The sequence below is a fragment of the Heteronotia binoei genome, chromosome 11, assembly GCF_032191835.1.
Source record: "Heteronotia binoei isolate CCM8104 ecotype False Entrance Well chromosome 11, APGP_CSIRO_Hbin_v1, whole genome shotgun sequence".
NCBI lineage: Eukaryota > Metazoa > Chordata > Lepidosauria > Squamata > Gekkonidae > Heteronotia > Heteronotia binoei.
The window spans coordinates 42,701,315-42,719,838 of NC_083233.1; the positions used below are offsets into that span (position 1 = coordinate 42,701,315).

Sequence of the window (18,524 nt, forward strand, 5' to 3'; positions counted from 1 at the left end):
ACGCACACCACTTATGGCTTATGTGGACTCTGAAAAAAGAAACCCCTTTTAAAAAAATTCTACCAGGACCAAACAGGGAAAATCTGTGTCTATTTTTATCCTGCCCTGTCTCCTAGGAGCTTAACAACCCTGTGAGGTAGGTTAGGTTGAGAGGAAGTGATTGGCCCAAGGTCATCCAGTCAGTTTAGTGGCTGAAGGGGGACATGAAGGCTAGGCTCCCAGCTGCTAGTCGCACGTCAGAACCACCACACCATACCACCCTGAATGTCTGTACTTCCCAGGACCATTTCAGACTGGGAAAATGGCATGACAAGGCTTATAAACCCCTTTCCCCGTTGTCACAGTCTTAATCTCCATTTAGGCTCTGCACAGTACACCTGACAACCATTTTTTTTTTAAATGCTGGGATCTTTGTCCATGGAATGTCTAGCATCCCATGTAGCCCAGCCTTTAAAGGGTCCAACTAGACTTGACAGAGAACATGAACCTCCCAGCAACTTTGTAACCTGACTTATAGCTGCATGTGGGACTTAGATTGTGGCATGCAGGGTGGTTGGGTTAAGCCTTTCATCACTGCTGTGTGCCTCCTCTTGCACTGTTGTGAGCACTTTAAAGAAAAGGAGAGACAGCTTCCCTGTTTGGCATCTCCTCCATTTTGGCTTGTAGGTTAAAATATCCCCACAAAACGATAATGTGGTTGTATTAGTAGGCTCTAAATTAGCATACAAACTTACCTCAGTCAGTCTGCATAACTGACAATTCGGGGCTTTTTGTAGGATGCAGTCTAGTGGTTTGTTTTGTTCCTTCTCGAATGGACCGTGAAACGTCTCAGGCAGTGGCTGTAGTCAGTCCCCTCCTTCGTAGGGGCAGACATCCTGAGCCATTTTGTAGATGTAGATTTGCCTGTGGCGCAGGTGTTGGTTGGCATTTTCTGGAAGGAAAGGTCCCTCCATGAGACTCTTCTTAAGGCTGCTTTTCCTTGCCTAGAAAGCTGATCTTGCCATGACAGCTGTGGTGCTCTTTACTTGAAACCATGAGGTTCAGTAGCTCATTTGCCAACCTCTGGAATAAATTTGGCAGCTTTTAGTTTCCAAAGAAGTGTGTGCATATGCATGCGCACATGCACAGCTCCAGCGGGGGCATGGCTGGATCTTGGATGGTGCTCCAAGAGGATCCCAATTTTTACTGCAACAGGGCATCGAGACAATGGAAGAGAATGTGAGAGAGTTCTCTGTTTGTATGGCTCAAGTTAAGATGACCACTTGGGGTGTCTGCATCCTTGTACACACCCCAAAATCCTGGTGTACTGGGTATCTGTTACAATGAATGCTCAATATTTGGTAAACAGTGACACCCACACAAACACTGGTAGTAATTCAAGACTAGGCCTGACCTGCCTAGGATTAGCAGCCCTGTGTTGGGAAATTCCTGGAGATTTGAGGCTTTGGTGCCTGGGGACGGCAGCGGCAGAGTTTGTGGAAGGGAGGGAACTCAGTGAGATATAATTCCATAGAATCCACCTTCCAAAACATCCATTTTCTTCAGGGGAATAATCTCTGTAGTCTCTGAAGACCAATTATAGTTCCGAGAGATCTTCAGCAACAGCCTGGAGATTGGCAACCCTACATATTCCTGCAGGAGAATGAGGTGATAAAATAGTGCACAGCATTTTGGACCTGAAGTGACAGGTTCTTCTAGTCTTAAATGTACCTCCCTGTTAAATAGACTTACGCCAGATAGAAATCTTGCCACTTAAGGGAGAAAGAGTTCTAGTCCAGCTCCCCACCCCCCGGCTGGGCTAGCCTTCTATTGGCAAGGAGGCTTCAGCTGGGAGCATTCTAAAAGGTGCTTTCCCTGTCTGTGGCCCACTCTCCCCCCTTGGCATTCTGCCACCTCATCCTGCTGCACATGTGAACCAGGCTCATTTCTACACTGTTTGGAAACACTGGAGTGAATGTTGACCATCAGCATTCTCCAGCTTTTGGACTTTCTTGGCATTTTCTGTGAATGTCAATATTCACTAGATTTCTGACATTCTGTATAATCTCTCTCTCTCTCTCTACCTGTGTATAATCTCGGTATTGCTGAGCTTTTAACCCATTCCTTTTCCTGTCCAACATACATTTTGTTGCTTCTATCTCTTTATGCTCTTCATTAGACCTGCAGTGGCACTAACCATTTCTTTCAGCATAGTTCTTGATTGGCATTGAATTTTATTCTTCCTATTTCAACAGATCTCTCCCTCTTACCCATTTTTTTTTACCTTTGACAAATCTCAGCTCATTAAAACGCAAGATGTTCTCCTTGCTGGCGGATTTCTAATCTTAATGGAGATCAAACCTAGCTCCCTGAGCCATGCAATGCACGGCTGGAATTTTGATTCACTCGCTAAAGATTTCTGTGCTTGTGCCTTTGTATTGAAAATGACCTGTATTTCTCAGCTCAAGTGAAATAGGATCATGCATGGCAACTTCTGTTCAAGCTCCTGTTCCGGTCTTCAGCCTAAGTGAGCAGCTGTCAGTGTTCAAATGTTGGCCATTCTTCTCAAAAGAAGCAAAGAAGCCTGTTTAAAAAGAAAACCCCTAAATCCAGAGCACACAGGTGATAGCAGACTTTGGGCTCCCACCTTAGTCTTTTAACTTGTCTGTTTATTTGCAGAGCCGCAGCTTAAAGGCATCGTGACGAAACTGTACAGCCGGCAAGGATACCACTTGCAGCTGCAAGCAGATGGGACTATCGATGGCACGAAGGAGGAGGAGAGCACCTATAGTGAGTATCTCCCTCCTGGGAACAGAGAGCTGCTGGATGATGTTTGCCAAATAGTCCACGGGAATAGCCTTTAGAAAGCAATGGATGTTTTTCAAGGGGGTCTGTGAGAGAGAGAGAGAGGAAGGGGGAAAGAGACAGATGGAGCTAAAGAAACATTAGCGCAGTATGTATGTTTACTGCTGGCCCTGAAAGAGAGGCACAGAAAAACACTTGAAAACTGGATAAACCAGAGGAGGTAGACTGGAGGGGGGGGGGGGGGGAACCCTGTCCAAATGGTATCTCCATGGAGATCTGGAGAGCTTCATTGCTGTGCTTTGGATTTCATTTGGATTGTTATTCTCTGGCAGGGAGAAGTTTCTCACCCCCTCACTTCACCTGAAATAAAACCAAACCATCTCCATTACAAATCCATCAGGATCAAGTTTCTGTCACAAAGGGGATTTTTGTCCCCATTTCCCTCCCATCACCCTCTGAGGATAAACATCAGACTAATTGTGCCTTTGCCTGTCAAACCAGAATCCACTGCTGGAGAATCTGATCAAACAAGGCAAAATATCTATTCCTGTAAAACTATCCTTGTAAATAAGCTTGCAAAGGAAGAGCTCCAGAGTCATCGTAATGCAGCTACTCTTATGGAGCCTATACGATGCTGTCTCTGTGAGGTCTGCATCTCTGGCACTGATAAACGCCATAGAGGAATCCAAATTAAATTACACACCATTTATTGAAAGAGGTTGCAGGGTTTTTTTGTTTTGTCTTTTAATGCCAAACTCCTCTTCAGATGTTCCAGTCCCAATCAAGGACTGGCAAATAATCATACTGGTCAGAACCATGGCCCATCTGACTCAGCACTGTCTCGTGACAGCTGTCTGCCAAGCAGATGCTTTAGTGCATTCACAAGCAGGGTGGGATGGCAACATTCAACTCAGTGTTGTTGGTATCAAGCGGTAAGTGGTATACTGTCAGAAAAAGAAATCCACTGCTAGACCTAACTGCAGTATATTTATTCTACTGGATTTATGCCACTGGCCATCACATCATCACGTGGTAATGGATTCCTAGGTCAACAGGGTCACATGTGACATTCTCAGTTCCCCTGCCCTCCCCATCTCTTTTGCCAGCAGTGGACAGGACTGGGAACTGAATCAAAAATAGGGTTGCCAGGTCCCACCCCCAGCCACCAGCAAGGGATGGGGGGAGGGTTGCCAGATCCACGTTGGAAAACTCCTGGAGATTTGGGGATAGAGTCTGAGGGGGACAGAGGCTTCAGTGTAGTAAATACCATAGAGTCTACCCTTCAAATCATCCATTTTCTCCAGGGAAACTGATCTCTGTAGTCTGGAGCTCATATAATTTTAGGGGATCCCCAGGTCCCACCTGGAGGCTGGCATCCCTACTTAATTAGGAACAGTTTGAACCCCCCTCCCTTTCCATCTTTGTGTTGGCATTGCTTGTCCCAATCATATGTGTTTTCTCAAAGGCTGGTGCAATTAAATTTAAGACTGTGTGTTGAAATCTCCAGCAGCTTACCACACTTAGAAATCCCACACAATTTAGCATCTTCCTTCTCCGTGAAGGCAATTGGAAGGAATTGTATTTCTGCAAGTGGTACCATGTGCTTTCGCACTGGCTAGAGTGTCTTCTATTTCTCCCTAATGCAGCAATCTCAGGCTTCTTTGCACAAGAGGCCTTTTTGGACTGCTTCACACATGCATGTTTGATAATAACAGGCATCATTGAATGTACTACTACTGATGGGTGTTGCATATTACTTGATGCCAGTTCCAGCATTGTCCTTTTAGAGGTGTTCAGTTGACAGTTTTCAAGTGTTGAGTTAATCCATGGTAGCACCCTCAAGGAGGTGGATATGTGCATGTATGCCCATTATTTAGGGTCTGTATTCCATAGATTAGACACATGCCTGAATTGGGTGAAAAGAAGGGTTAAAGCATGTTGCAGCCTTGATGCAGACAACAAATACCCAGTTTATATGATAATCACACAATTGGCTGAAAATTTAACTGCTCCTTTGCCAAAGCTCTAAAATTATGATACGGCATAGAGGAGTCATACCTCATAGGTCTTTTCATAATCTCCTTTCCTTTTTATTAGAAGCTCACAAGATGGCTGTTGTTATGACAGCAGGATAGAGAAGCAGCCAAAAAGAAGATAGCTCAATTAAATTTCCACAGGTGACAGTTTTCTATGGACATCCCCCTCCCTGACAAATCAGTAGACAGCTTCACAGCCAGTGATGTAATCAGGGCCTGGTTTTGGACTTCCAGAACTTCACTTCATGTGGTCTTTCAGAGATCCCCAAAAGTAGGCTCTAGCTTTGCCCTGGAATTATATATTACCATCTAAGACAGGGATCTCCAACTGTGAACTACTAGTAGCTTTCTTGTTGCTGTAGAATAGCTTATGTATCCCCTAGAACAGGGGTGGCCAAACTTGCTTAATGTAAGAACTACCTAGAATAAACATAAAATGTTTGAGAGCTGTAAGACATGAACATGTTGGATGGAAGGAGGGAGGGAGGAAGGAAGGAAGGAAAATAGATGTGAGAGGGAGGTGGGAGGGAGAGGTGGAAAGAAAGCAACTTTAACTTTAAATGCATTCTCCAAGCAGCTGGCTGCTTGGCTTGGAGAAGTGATTTAAAGAGATAAATGCCTTCTCTAAACAGGCCAATGGGGTGTGGGATGGGGGCTTTGAGAGCCACGCAATATGTGTGAAAGAGCTACATGTGGCTCCTGAGCCACAGTTTGGCCACCCCTGCCCTAGAATCTAGGCTCAGGAAAACATTGTGAAAAGATCTACTCTAGGTTTTTTTAAAAAGTTATTTAAAAAAAAAATTCACAGGATTTTTCTTTCTGCTGCTTAGCTGATAGTTTCATTTATGGTGCTCTTCCTAGTGCTGGTAATGCACCTGGTGTAACTGGAGAAGTAGCTCAGGCCATTTTTCATTTCTTAGAAATAGCTGTCATTAATGAATAGGTTAATGACCCCTGAGACCATTAGTTCCAAAGCTGCATAACTGCATTCCTGTTCATAACGATGGCCTCTAGTGGAGTGTTTTACCTGCCCCACAGGAGTGTATGGCAACCATTTTCACAAAAGAACCATGTGATATATTTGCTTGTTTGAACCACGTTGACCCGGTTTTTCTACTGAGACAGAACCCTCAGGGAAATTTATCCAAAGTATGCAATGATTATAAAATAACAAATGGTAACTTATTGGGCTGGCACCAATGCCCTTAATAAAGTAGTACACTTAATAGAGCATGAATTAACAGAGACCAGAAGCACTGTAATCAAATTGTCAAAAGCTATAGAGAATTGTGTAATTAAAAAATAGCAAAAAAAATTGAAGGCAGCGCTTAAAAGAAAATGGAGGGAATGTAGGATAAGCATTTCTGGGAAGGTTATTCTTCAGCTGCAGCACCACCACAGAGAGGGCCCTGTCATTGTTTCTCAGGGACCTAACTTTAGAATGGAAAGGTACATAATGTAGGGTACCATTAGGGTGCTGGAAAATCTGCCTTTCGTGTTCCCAGATGCTTAGAGGGGGCAGCAGGCTTTATATCTCCCACTGATATCTACTTCTCCCCCAAAGAACATAGAGTTATTGGCAGCCACATTTTTTAAACGTTGTCTTCCATTTCTCAAGTCCAAGATGGTTGCCCTCCACTTCTTCCCATCTTGTTCTGTCTTCCTACAGAGGACAATTGATGCGAGCCACCCAGCTCATTCTGCTGGCCAGCTAGTATCTGAAAGCAACAAGACACTCTCGTAGTTTCAAGCCTTCCCCAATTAGTTAGCCAGTGGTGGCACATGGGAGGGTTGCTTAGAGCCAGAGGACTAGCCTGATCCAAGCCCTCTGAAATCTTTGAATATGGAGGGGGGCTTGGAACTGAAAGCACAGATGCACTTTCAGCTCCTAGCCCCTTCATCAGCTGGCTGGAAAGGTTACACTGGGGTGCTTGCCTAACACACTGCCCCCCCCGGGCAGCTGTGATCTTATGACATGTCATTGTGAGATCTTGATCAGTATTTCTTTTCTTGTCCAAATTGTGATGTTTATGTTTTTACAGTTTGTTTTTGTTTTCTTTGTTTGAAAATATATTTTTACGAGTTTTAGATTGATTGATTTATTTTTAAAAACCCTGGGTTTCTCCCTTTTCAGAAGCACCTACTTAATGTCTAAGTAACTCCATTGTGAAGGTTTTTTAATTGCACTGTAGGGCCATGGAAGGAGCTGGTGCTTCTGAGAGTTTCAGCTTATTTTTTCAGGTTTATATCCTAGTTTGCTAGACAATTTTAATATTTTCAACCTGCAATTGACAGTGGAAGAGTGTAGGCTGGGGATTTGGTGAGACACATGATGGGGCCACCTTACTGAAACTGATCTGGATGTGACCAGTTCCTGGCTTGGGGCAAGGGGAGTCTTGGAATTCCAAGTCCCCTGAATTCCATGGCTGCAGTCAGACGGCATGCTCATTGTACTGTGACCTTGTTTCCAATTTGATGGTTTGATGGGGTGGTTTGATCAGACATCCTGTCCTTTCCACCGAGGGTTATCCCAGCCAGCCACACAGCCATCCTCCAACAAAGCATTTTCATTCTCACCCAGGAAGGGGATAAGAGACACGAGGCACTGGAGATTGGAAGCAGGTGGGGGGGGGGGGCTGTCTCTGCTGGGTTTGCGACTAGGCAGCTATCTCATCTGCACTTTTGGTTGAAGACAGCGATGGTTTCCATCTAGCTGCCACCCTTCTCTACTATTTAGTATTCTCTAGTATCTACCTTTTCCTCTTCCCTCCTGTCTGTGAATGTAGCTGGCAGTTGGAATTGTGTTTATTATTTACCATCTGATTGTTCTGTTAATGTTTTAGATTGGTGTTATCTAGTTGTTTTTATGGACACTATACATCACCCAGAGCCCTGCAGTAGCAGGGATCAGGTAAATAATAACAACAATAACAACAGCTTCTACCTCAGTGATGCTTGAGCAGGATGTGATGCTTCCCCACTCATGAATTATCCTATTTTATGGCCAGGATTGCATCTTTGAACTCGTGCCTGGCACAATTGTTTAGAACAATTCAGTCATTAACTAGCCTCCCACAGGGTAGTGAAAATGCTAGGGAATTGGACATAGGCTGTGAGACTTTTGTGAGCTTTTTTGCAGATAAGGTCTTGTCGCTCAGCCACGACCTCCCGGCCACTCTTGAGACAGTAAAGGAACTTGAGGCTCCGTGTGCACTCTTCTAGTCAGGTTTTGGATTACTTCACTCCACTCAGCCTGGAAGAAGTTGACAGAATGCTCTCTACTGTACGTCTGACCACTTGTAGTCTGGACCCATGTCCATCCTGGTTTATATAAGTTAGCTGGGATGAACTTCAGAAAATTGTAAACCGGTCCCTATTGGAAGGGTCCTTCCCTCAACCTCTTAAAGAGGCAATTGTCTGTTCTCTCTTAAAGAAACCATCTCTGGACCCGACCATATTGGCAAATTACCGGCCGGTGTCAAACTTGCCTTTCTTGGGCAAGATTATTGAGAGGGCGGTCATGGTGCAGTTACCGAGCTTTTTGAATGACGCTTCCGTACTGAACCCTTTTCAATCAGGGTTCCACCTGGGCCATGGAAAGGAGACGGTTCTGGTGGCTCTCATGGATGACCTCCAGAGGCATCTGGATAGAGGTGGCTTGGCAATACTGATGATTTTAGACCTATCGGCCGCGTTTGACACAGTCGATCATCAGTTGCTGACCTGCCGCCTTTGCCGACGCTGGGATATGGGGGTTGGCCTTACAGTGTCTCTCCTCTTTCCTTCAGGGTCGGGGACAAAAGGTGGCGATAGAGGAGGAACTGTCCCATCGGCACCGACTTGTATGTGGTGTGCCACAAGGGGCAGTTCTATCCCTGATGTTCTTCAACATCTACATGTACCCCCTTGCTCAGATCGCCCAGAGGTTTGGGCTGGGATGTTATCAATATGTGGATGACACCCAGCTTTATCTGCTGGTCGGCGGCCAGTCCAACTCCTCCATGGAAGATCTGACCATGGCATTCGAGCTGTGGCAGGGTGGCTCAGGCTGAGTCGACTGAAGTTAAATCCGATGAAGGCAGAGGTCCTGTACCTAAGTCGTGGTGGTCTGGGAACCGAGGTCTTATTACTGACCTTGGACGGGGCACTACTTATTCTGGCACGCAAGGTCAAAAGTTTAGGGGTGTTCCTGGAACCCTCTTTAAATATGGAGAGCCAGGTGGCAGCCACCGCCAGATCAGCCTTCTATCATCTACGGCTGATAAGGCAGTTGGTCCCCTACCTCGAACATAGAGACTTGGCGACAGTGATCCATGCCACAGTCACCTCAAGATTGGATTACTGCAATGCCCTCTACATGGGGCTGCCTTTGTCTCGAACCCGGAAGCTTCAATTACTGCAGAACACAGCAGCTGGGTTGTTAATGGGCCTTCCTATACGGGAACACATTCAGCCTGTGCTGAAAGCACTGTACTGGTTGCCTATAGCATACTGGGTCCGTTTCAAGGTGTTGGTTCTCACCTCTAAGGCCCTATATGGCCAGGGGCCTGCATACCTAAGGGTTTGCCTTTCCCCACATGTTCTCCAAAGAGCACTTAGGTCTGGTTTGCAAAATCTACTTACAATCCCCGGCCCTAGGGTGGCCAGGCTCATGACAGCTAGAGCCAGAGCCTTCTCTGTAGTAGCCCCATGCTGGTGGAATGAGTTGCTGGAAGAGGTCAGGGCCCTGCGGGAGCTCATACAGTTCCGCAAGGCCTGTAAGACAGCACTCTTCCACCAGGCATTTGTGAACTAGGTTGCTGGCCACTACAGCTTAATGCAGCATATGAACCAACAACAACAATCTGCTGTACAGCAGCTGCAGAGGGGACAACTAAGATCTGCTGTACAGAGAATTACAAATTTTGAAATGGTTAAGATCATAGCACCATTTTTATGTATTTATATTTATTTTATTCTGTGTTTTATGGTTTTACTGTCATACCATTATGTTTATTCATGCATGCGCATGTCTGTGTGAGCCTCCCTGAGCCCGCCTCGACAGGGAGGGCAGGATATAAATGGAACAAAATAAAATAAAATAAATAAATAGGTGGAAAGGGGCTCTTCTCCACTCCAGCAAATTGCAAAGCAAGGAGACGTGCTTTGACTGCCTCTCCCGGCATCTCACTCCCCTCGCCTCTGTCAAAGGCCAAGCACACTTTCCTGGTTTGCTGCTGTTGCTGCTGTCGCTCCTCTTGCAAATTCTGCTTGAACAGTAATTAACAACCCTTGGGCAAGTCACTGTTCATGTGCACATCGTGGCGGCAAAACAGAAGTTTGCTATTTCCTAAATGGCTTGACTGCACAAGAGAGGGATCAGACATCCAGATACACATGGTGAACCCAGTAGGTTCACAAAATACTGGACTTTCTTCGGTGTGAGGAAAGTCAGAGGTGAGCAAAGGGGGCTGACAACTGCAGAACAAGATATAGATGTTGCTGATTGAGCAATTTAAACCCACTGGGGAGAAGCAACAACGATCAAAAGAGCTCATCTGACCACACCCCATGATGATGGAAGAAAAAAATGGGGTATAAAAGCAACAAATAAATATAATAGTCTGAAGGCTTCTGACAGGTCCAATCAGCCTAGATGTTTTCAAAAGCCTTGCAAATGAATCAACACAAGCAAAGTTTTAGTAGCTCTCATACCTGTCATGGAGAGAAGGCAGCATGGTATATATAGCCCAATCTCATCAGAAATCAGAAAGCTAAGTAGGGTCAGTACTTGGAAGGGAAACCACCAAGGAAAACTGCAGAGGAAGGCAGTGGCAAACCTCCTTTGCTTTTCACTTGCCTTGAAAGCCCCTTGATGTGGTCACCGTCAGTTGGTTTCAGCAATGGCACTTTACACATACATGCCTGTTATAGCTGATTGTGGACTAAAGGGAAAAAAAATAGAGCCTTTATCTGAAGCTTCTCTATCTGATGACCAAGATACAATCCTTGACGGACCAAAAGGAATCTACATTCCCTTTGTGATCATTTCCCAAGTGATCATTTGCAAAACTTCAGCTTGAGACCCTGGAGAGCCGCTGCCAGCCTGAGTAGACAATACTGACTTTGATGGATTGAGGGTCTGGTTCAGTATAAGGCAGTTTCATATGTTCATACATGCTTGTAATGATATTCTCATCAGTTCATATGTAAAGGGGGTAGAAATTGTGTCAGGTCACTGTGAGGGATGATAGTCAAGGTTTGCAGCCTTCCTCCCAGCCCCCAAAAGTGAACTTATTTATTTACTTAACATATTTGTACTCTACTTTTACTTTGTAGCTCAAGAAGGCTTACGATTCCAAATGAAGCTGTACAGATGTATGTTTCAGCACTGCAAAAATTATTACAAATCTTTGACTTTTTAAAAATTAAAAATGTCAAAGGGCTAACAGTATTCTTTGAGGGAGGTGCAAGGCTATTTGCCGTCTTTGAAATCAGCTATTTGAATACTCAAGATCGTGTGGCAGATAACAGAGAGTTTAAGCTTAAAACTCCAGCGTATGGCCCTTGATGGAAAATGCAATGATGTTGTCAAAGCATAAAGATGTTAACTTTCTTTACTTGGTTTGCCTGCAGCTTTGTTTAACCTCATACCCGTGGGTTTACGAGTGGTGGCGATTCAAGGCGTTCAAACAAAATTGTATTTAGCAATGAACAGCGAAGGATACTTATACACATCGGTAAGTACTTTCTCTCTTTTGTTCTGTCTTATACCTTTTGGCCTCCCCAGAATCAGGAACTACATTTCATGGGAGGGGCTGTGTCTCAGAAATCTCATCTGGGAGCATGTGCAGGCCTTGGAGAGCAGCTGAATGTCTGACCTGGAAGTATCAGAGTTTGGCTTTGTATTAAGGAAGTTTTGGAGGACTCATAGCTCAGTGGTAATGCACCTGCCTGGAATGTAGAAGATCCCAGATTCAATCCACAGCATCTTTAGCTGAGTGATCACTGCTAGCAGTTGATACCACTAAGATGAGTAGGTTGCACTGGACCCTGATTTCTGGAGATCTGTACCTTCCCAGAAGGGATCTACGTGGCAGAAGCTGATGGGTGACTTTGATTTGACAGAGATCATGGAGGGCAAATGCCATAAAGAGCAGAATGTATTGAGCTATTTGGACCATTGGTGTGACTTAGTCAATGTATGTGGCGATATGTGCTCAGATGGACTTGTGCAAATGAGTACATCTGTACAGCTGTAATGCCCCTTCGTCTTTAGTCTGATATGTTTGAGCAGGTGGGCACATAAAAAAAGTTTATGGGCTATTGACTTTTTTGACATTTCATGGAAAACCAATGTGTTATAATAGTTACAGTGGGTTTGAACCCGAGTTCAAGCACTCTCTCCTCAGTGAAGCTTTCTAAGTAACCTTAAGAATAGTTAGAGTCCAGTAGCACCTTTGAGACCAACACAGATTTATTCAAGGTATAAGTTTTCTTGTGTACACACAGAGCTTATAGCTTGAATAAAACTGTGTTGGTCTTAAAGGTGCTCCTGAACTCTAACTTTATTCTGTTGCTTCAGACTAACATGGCTACCCACCTGGATCTATAAGTAACCTTGAGTTAGACTCCATCAGTCAGCCTAACCTACCTCATGGGGTTGCTAAGAAGTTCAAACAGAAGAGCTGAGTATGCCAGCCTGGGCTCTTTGGAGGAAGTATAGGATAAAAATGTAATTTGTATCTTGGCAATACCTCCTTATTGAGAATACGGGTCATTGGGATGAGAGATGCTCTCTCTTTTTGTGTCTGTGGGTGTTTCTTGAGTCTGCATTAGGCGAGAACTAATGGGTGTTTTTCAAATGCCTAAATTTGCCAGAAGAACCCAGGCTAGTCGGTGGAAGGCAGGCTGGCCATTAACAAGGTCTGGCAAGAGTTTCATCCAGCCTTTTGCCAGCTCCAGGGATGAAAACAGATGAAGTGCCTTTTTTTGGAACTCCTATAAACTCATATTCTAAATGTAGAGCTGAATATGAGCGGAGCTCATGCGATTTCCCCCACTTGCAGCTTAAAGAGTTACAGACCCAGGAATTGAACACCTGCCACATCATTCCCCCCACCACCACCGCAGCAGCTCTTAGCTTGTAAAATACTTTGTTCCACCAAAGGGGTAATAAGTAGGCTGAAGGAATGTTATTAGAGAAGATAGATAGCATTTTGTTTGCACCACAACTATTGACTGCAAATAGTCGCTTTTTATTTGCAGTTTTTGTGTGCAGGAAAAGATGCATCGACACTGCTAGGAAACAAAAGATCTGTTTCCAGATAGAGGCGAGCTAATTCTGTATGTGATGGGGAGAGTATTTGAAAATATTTGTGCCTACAATTTGGGTGTTTGTGTATGTGGCATCCTTGTAAGTTGGCTTGAGCTGTTTAAAACAGCCCTGGGCTTTGTCTGGCTTTCTGAGAGCTCAAGGAGAATTATTCCTTCTTCCTCTATGCTTGCTAATTGGAAGTTTATTCCTTGTTCCATTTCAACGGTTTGCTTTGCTCGCTGTGAGCCTCGATGCATAGCAATTACCCTGCTGGGCTTCAGCAAGGAGGCTTCAAGGCTGGGTGCGAGCAGCCGGGACAGGCTGACCGGCCGCAGAGCCACTGATCCGTAATCAGGAACAGGGTGGATTAAGACTGTGGAAGCTGCCGAGGAGTGCATGGGCTGCTGGAGCTCATGTTTGACAGTCAGATTCTTCTAGATATTTCTCACATCAGCGAACTGCAGCCAAGAACGATGCCTCGGGTGGAATTTGCAAAAGGCTTTCCGGGTAGGGACAGGCTGCTCTGTTGCAGCTGACTCAGTTTTAAGGAATACCTGTTACATGTTTTCAGCTTCACAGGGGAGAGATCCACCAGTGGGTATTAGCCCCAATCGCCGAATGGGACCGCCATGTTTAGAGTCTGTGCACCAGTTGCTAGGGGGGCAACAAAAGGGAAGGGGCACTTTGGTCTCTGTGCACCTCCTAGTGAGCCTTCTGAGGCATGGTTGTGAGCAGGGTGGGAAACGGAATGCTGGAATAAATGGGCCATTGATTTGATCCAGCAGGACCCTTCTTATGCTCTTCTGTTCTTCCTCCTCAAGGGCTTCTTCTGTACATAACAATGAGGTGGTACATTTCTGGGCTGTATCATTACAGACTGCAGGAAGAGTCAGTCATATGGTTTGAAATGTTTTTTTTTTTTAAAGGCTTATCTCCATATGTAGTATTCTAGCACCTCAGGAGTCTGCATGATAACCTTGTCTCTGGTTGATTCTTTATAACATATAGTAGGGGTGGCCAATGGTAGCTTCCCAGATGGTTTTTTTGCCTACAACTCCCATCAGCCCCAGCCATTGGCCATGCTGGCTGGGGCTGATGGGAGTTGTAGGCAAAAAAAATCTGGAGAGCTAGTGTTGGCCATCCCTGACATATAGCTAGCTTTTCATGTAGGGGAGGCTGAAGTTCCTGATTGTGGTCTCTCCTCTCCCATCTCAGCATCACATGGCAGGCACATTTGAGTCTGAGGTGAGGTTCAAATGCAGTTTCTAATATGGCATGGCAGGGGAGGGGAGGGGTGTCTGCTGCAGGTGAATTTACCTTGTTCAGCTCCTTGTCCAATGAGAGATTTGGAGTCTGTTGTTTTATTCTGGTTTTAATTGATTTTTTTTTATTAAAAATCCTCAGTGTTATTGTAAGCTACCTTGAACCACAAGGAAAGGTGGGGAACAAATGTTTTAATATGTAATAAATAAAGATGAGCTCCCAATCGGATTACCTCGATGGTCATTGTCAACATTCACATCGAACAGATTTGCACCTGTTCAGTAGCTCCTTATTCTACATAGCTGAATCATTACAGTTCCAATTGTCAGTCTCTGAATTGCTAGTCATGGTCAGCAAATCGGCATTACAACACTATTACACCATTTCCCTCATTAGACATCATTGCTGGTGTTGTGACTGGCTCAATCTGAAGGGGAAAAAAAGAGAAATTACAGTGCGCCACATCTGTTGTCATTGGCTAGCCGAGGAGAAAGAGGATTTATTATGAAAACGGGCAGATATGGAAGGCACAGGGACACCTAAATAACAAATCCCGATTCAAACATTTTAGCTATGTGTCTTTTAATACTGGAGGCAGTGGTAGATGTGTAGCCCTCTGCAACCATGAGAGAAAGCTATGTAATATCATTAAATGAACATGCATAAATTCAGGTCACTGAATGATCCAGTACCTTCCCAAAACTGTTGAGCAGGATGCAAGACAAACTTGTGGGTCTTTAACTATGCCAAGTCTGCTGCTCAATATGGGAAGTCTTTTTTTAAATGTCCCACTGGGCAGTTAGAACCCATTATGAACTTCAAGCAGCTCTTTGGATCTGGGCCAACTTATTTGGGGTGGCTTTATTTTTTATTTTATTTTGTGGCTCGTGTGACACAGCCTTCCACGTTTTAAAAAGTCATCTGTGTATAAGCATTGTCAGTCAGACATCGTTGTGCTTCAGGCAACTCTCTTGAGAAGATCTTTTTGCAAAAAAAATTACAACACATTGCATACGTGCCAAGATTTAAAATCTCCCTTGGCCTCCTTAGTCTCCTCACTAATGAAAGCAAAACCCATGGGGCAAATGTATTGGAGGCTCTCCTGATATCTGAGCTTAGAGGATGGAAATCATTCTTTGAGAAAAGCATCCCCACCTGTAAGAAATGAATGGGCAAAATGTAATGGTTGCAGACCCTTACATGTGAGAGCCTTATCACACATTAAGGTTGTAGCCAAGCATGCACGTAATAGAGAGCCACATATGTTCCTATATGAATTAAACCCATGTGCAACTTCCTCATTCTCTTTCCATTTTTTGAAGTCTTTTGCTGTTTCCATAGTTGTGATCTGCCATCTTTGGTCAAGCTACATTTTGTTGCAGGCTCTGCCGATATGATGTCACTGCCTTATGGCAAAGAGGGCTGTTCTTTTTGCCTGCGGTGGTCAGGTCTATGCAGAAGTGGGTGCTAGCTCAAGCTGCCAGGAATTAAATGGGAGGAGGCTTGGTGAGGTTGCCCAATCCTGCTAGCTGCTCCATAAACACCTTCCAAATGGGTTGTTTCATTCCATCTACAAATCTTTATTTGAATTTACATTAGCTATAATGACAATTATTTTGACTGCAATGCAAACCTCTTTTGATACAGTGTCATGTTCTTTCTTCTTCCAAAGATCATTTAATGAACACTGATGCAAAATGTATCATTTGAAGATTGCTTTTACATAAAGTTATATATATATATATATGTGACACTTGATTTACAGAATAATATAAAAGAACCGGATATGCTCCCATGCAACATGAAAATGCAGATCAACCAGTGTGTCCTGTTTCTCATAAAGTAGTTATAACCATCTTCCTAAAGTGACCACATTCAATGGCTAGTTTCTGACCCACTGCTTAACCAGTGGGATTTTTAACTTTTTAACAGAACTAGTTTGGTGTATTGGTTAAGTGTGCGGACTCTTATCTGGGAGAACCGGGTTTGATTCCCACTCCTCCACTTGCAGCTGCTGGAATGGCCTTGGGTCAGCCATAGCTCTTGCAGAGTTGTTCTTGAAAGGGCAGCTTCTGTCAGAGCTCTCTCAGCCCACCCACCTCACAGGTTGTATATTATGGAGGGAGAAGATAAAGGAGATTGTAAGCCAATCTGAGACTGGTTCAGAAAGAAGGGTGGGGTATAAATCTGTGGTCTTCTTAAAAAAGAACACCCACACATTACATGTTGATGACCAGTTTCAAAAATCCTCTTGGGTCCCAAAACAGAATGGCTGCTCTAAACCCTGGAGGGATGCTGCCATTCAGTTCTGACCTTTGATGGACCAAAGCTTTAACTAGCATAAAGCAGTGTAATATGTGTCCATGTGTTCAGTAATTACTGTTATTAGATTAACACACATACACCCTTTCAGCCAAAATTAGGTTCCCAAAGCAGCCTAAAGCCATTTAAAACCAACATGAATCATCAACGTGTAATTAAAAACGTGTTTAAAGATCTTATGATGTCTTCATCCAGAGATGTTGAGGTGTCTAGCTGTGTCCATTTGTCCCTCTGCTTTCAGCAGCACCAGTACTGCTGCTATTCAAGCCGGAATTATTTTGGAATAGGGTTGCCATATGAACTGGTAGCTCATGTTTTATCCACATTCTTGGCATGCATCCCAAAGCTTGTTGCAGCCTTCCCCCCACCCTCCACCCCCGAACCCCATGGCCCTTAATCCCAGATTTCATTTCTTGTGAAGTAAGGATTTAGCCGTTTTAGATCCAGAGGTATAAGGCAAATGTGAAGACTGCATTCTGCCCAATCATTTAGTGAGAAACAAATCCTCCTCCCACCTTCTGTTTTTCTAGCCAATGAGAAAAGTCAAGGCTAGGTACAACATGCTTGCTACATTTTTCCTGGATGCACTTGCTTTTGCATGAAAATAACCAATTCCTGCAGGAACAAATGACTAGGTCAGAAGATGCAAGATGAACCATCCTTGTGTGAGAGCAGATGCAAAGCAACTGGCGTAGGCTGTACAACAGTTAATGTGTTTGGCATAGTTAGGAGTTTGTTTGCATGATATGCAAATTAAGCTGCTAGGATTTAGGGAACTACAATAAAGCAGCCTGATGCTGGGTACGTAGGATTAATTGCATGGTTTTTTGGATCCTAGCCTGTTATATGACTTCCTGTTAAATCAGTATACCTGTTAGGAGTCCTCAATTTATTTATTCTAGCATAGGTTTTCATGAGCATAAATTCATAGAATACTTTAGATTATAAATGCACCTGGCCAGTTTAGATTATGCAACAGACAAGTGGGGAGGGATGTTAATAAAACAGGCTGATGAAAAAGTCAAGACAATGTATCCCACAGGGCTCAACCGGGCCCTGCAATTGCGAACTCATTCATGTTGAATTGCTCACTCATTAATGTTGCCAATATCTTGCATATCCCAGCCTTTAATTACTTCAACTATACCTCTGTAGGACTTACCTGGATGGCCCAGACTAGCTCAATTTCATCAGATATGGAAACTTAAGCAGGCTTGCCCTGATAAATATTTGGATGAGAACCCACCAAGGAAGTCTATGCAGAGGGAGGCAATGTCAAACCACCTCTGTTAATCTCTTGCCTTGAGAACCCTATAGGGTCACCATAAATTGCTGTGACTTGTTGGCATTTTCCACCACATACCTCTGTATCTGCTTATCACATTTCATCCTGGTTTTACATTTTACCTATCTAGTAACAGTTGGGAGTGCCTCAAGATCATGGTGAATAAACTGTAGTCATATGCTGAAATAAAATTTTGTCAGTCTTTAAGGTGTCACTGTTTAATTCTTATAAAAAGTTCTGGAAAACTCAAAAGCTTGCATACTGTGTTAGGATATTTTTGTTGGTCCTGATAAAAAGTAATCCCTGGTTTTTTGGTGCTCAGTCTGCATGCAGGTACTATGACTTCTTGTGCATGAGTATGAATGATAAAGAAGCTTGGTTATATCTCCCTCCCCCCCTCCCAGCTTGTGTCCTCCAGTACTGCCAGCCAGCCCATGTGGCTGGTTGTGGTCAAGCAAATTTGTATTACTTGGAGTTTGGTAAAATGTTTATGATGGAACCAATTATCAACCTCATTCCAAAGTATTCCAAAGTACCA

At 44.0% G+C, this 18,524-nt stretch overlaps 1 protein-coding gene across 3 annotated transcripts in view; it reads left to right on the forward strand.

Annotated features, from left to right (window-relative positions):
- Positions 1 to 18,524, forward strand: part of FGF13 (fibroblast growth factor 13) — a 272,150-nt gene that overhangs the window by 199,039 nt on the left and 54,587 nt on the right. For all 3 annotated transcript variants that reach the window (XM_060249482.1, XM_060249484.1, XM_060249483.1), the window contains 2 exons: positions 2,659 to 2,769; positions 11,436 to 11,539. In XM_060249482.1, coding sequence (XP_060105465.1) covers positions 2,659 to 2,769; positions 11,436 to 11,539 — 215 coding nt within the window. The remainder of the gene's footprint in view (positions 1 to 2,658; positions 2,770 to 11,435; positions 11,540 to 18,524) is intronic.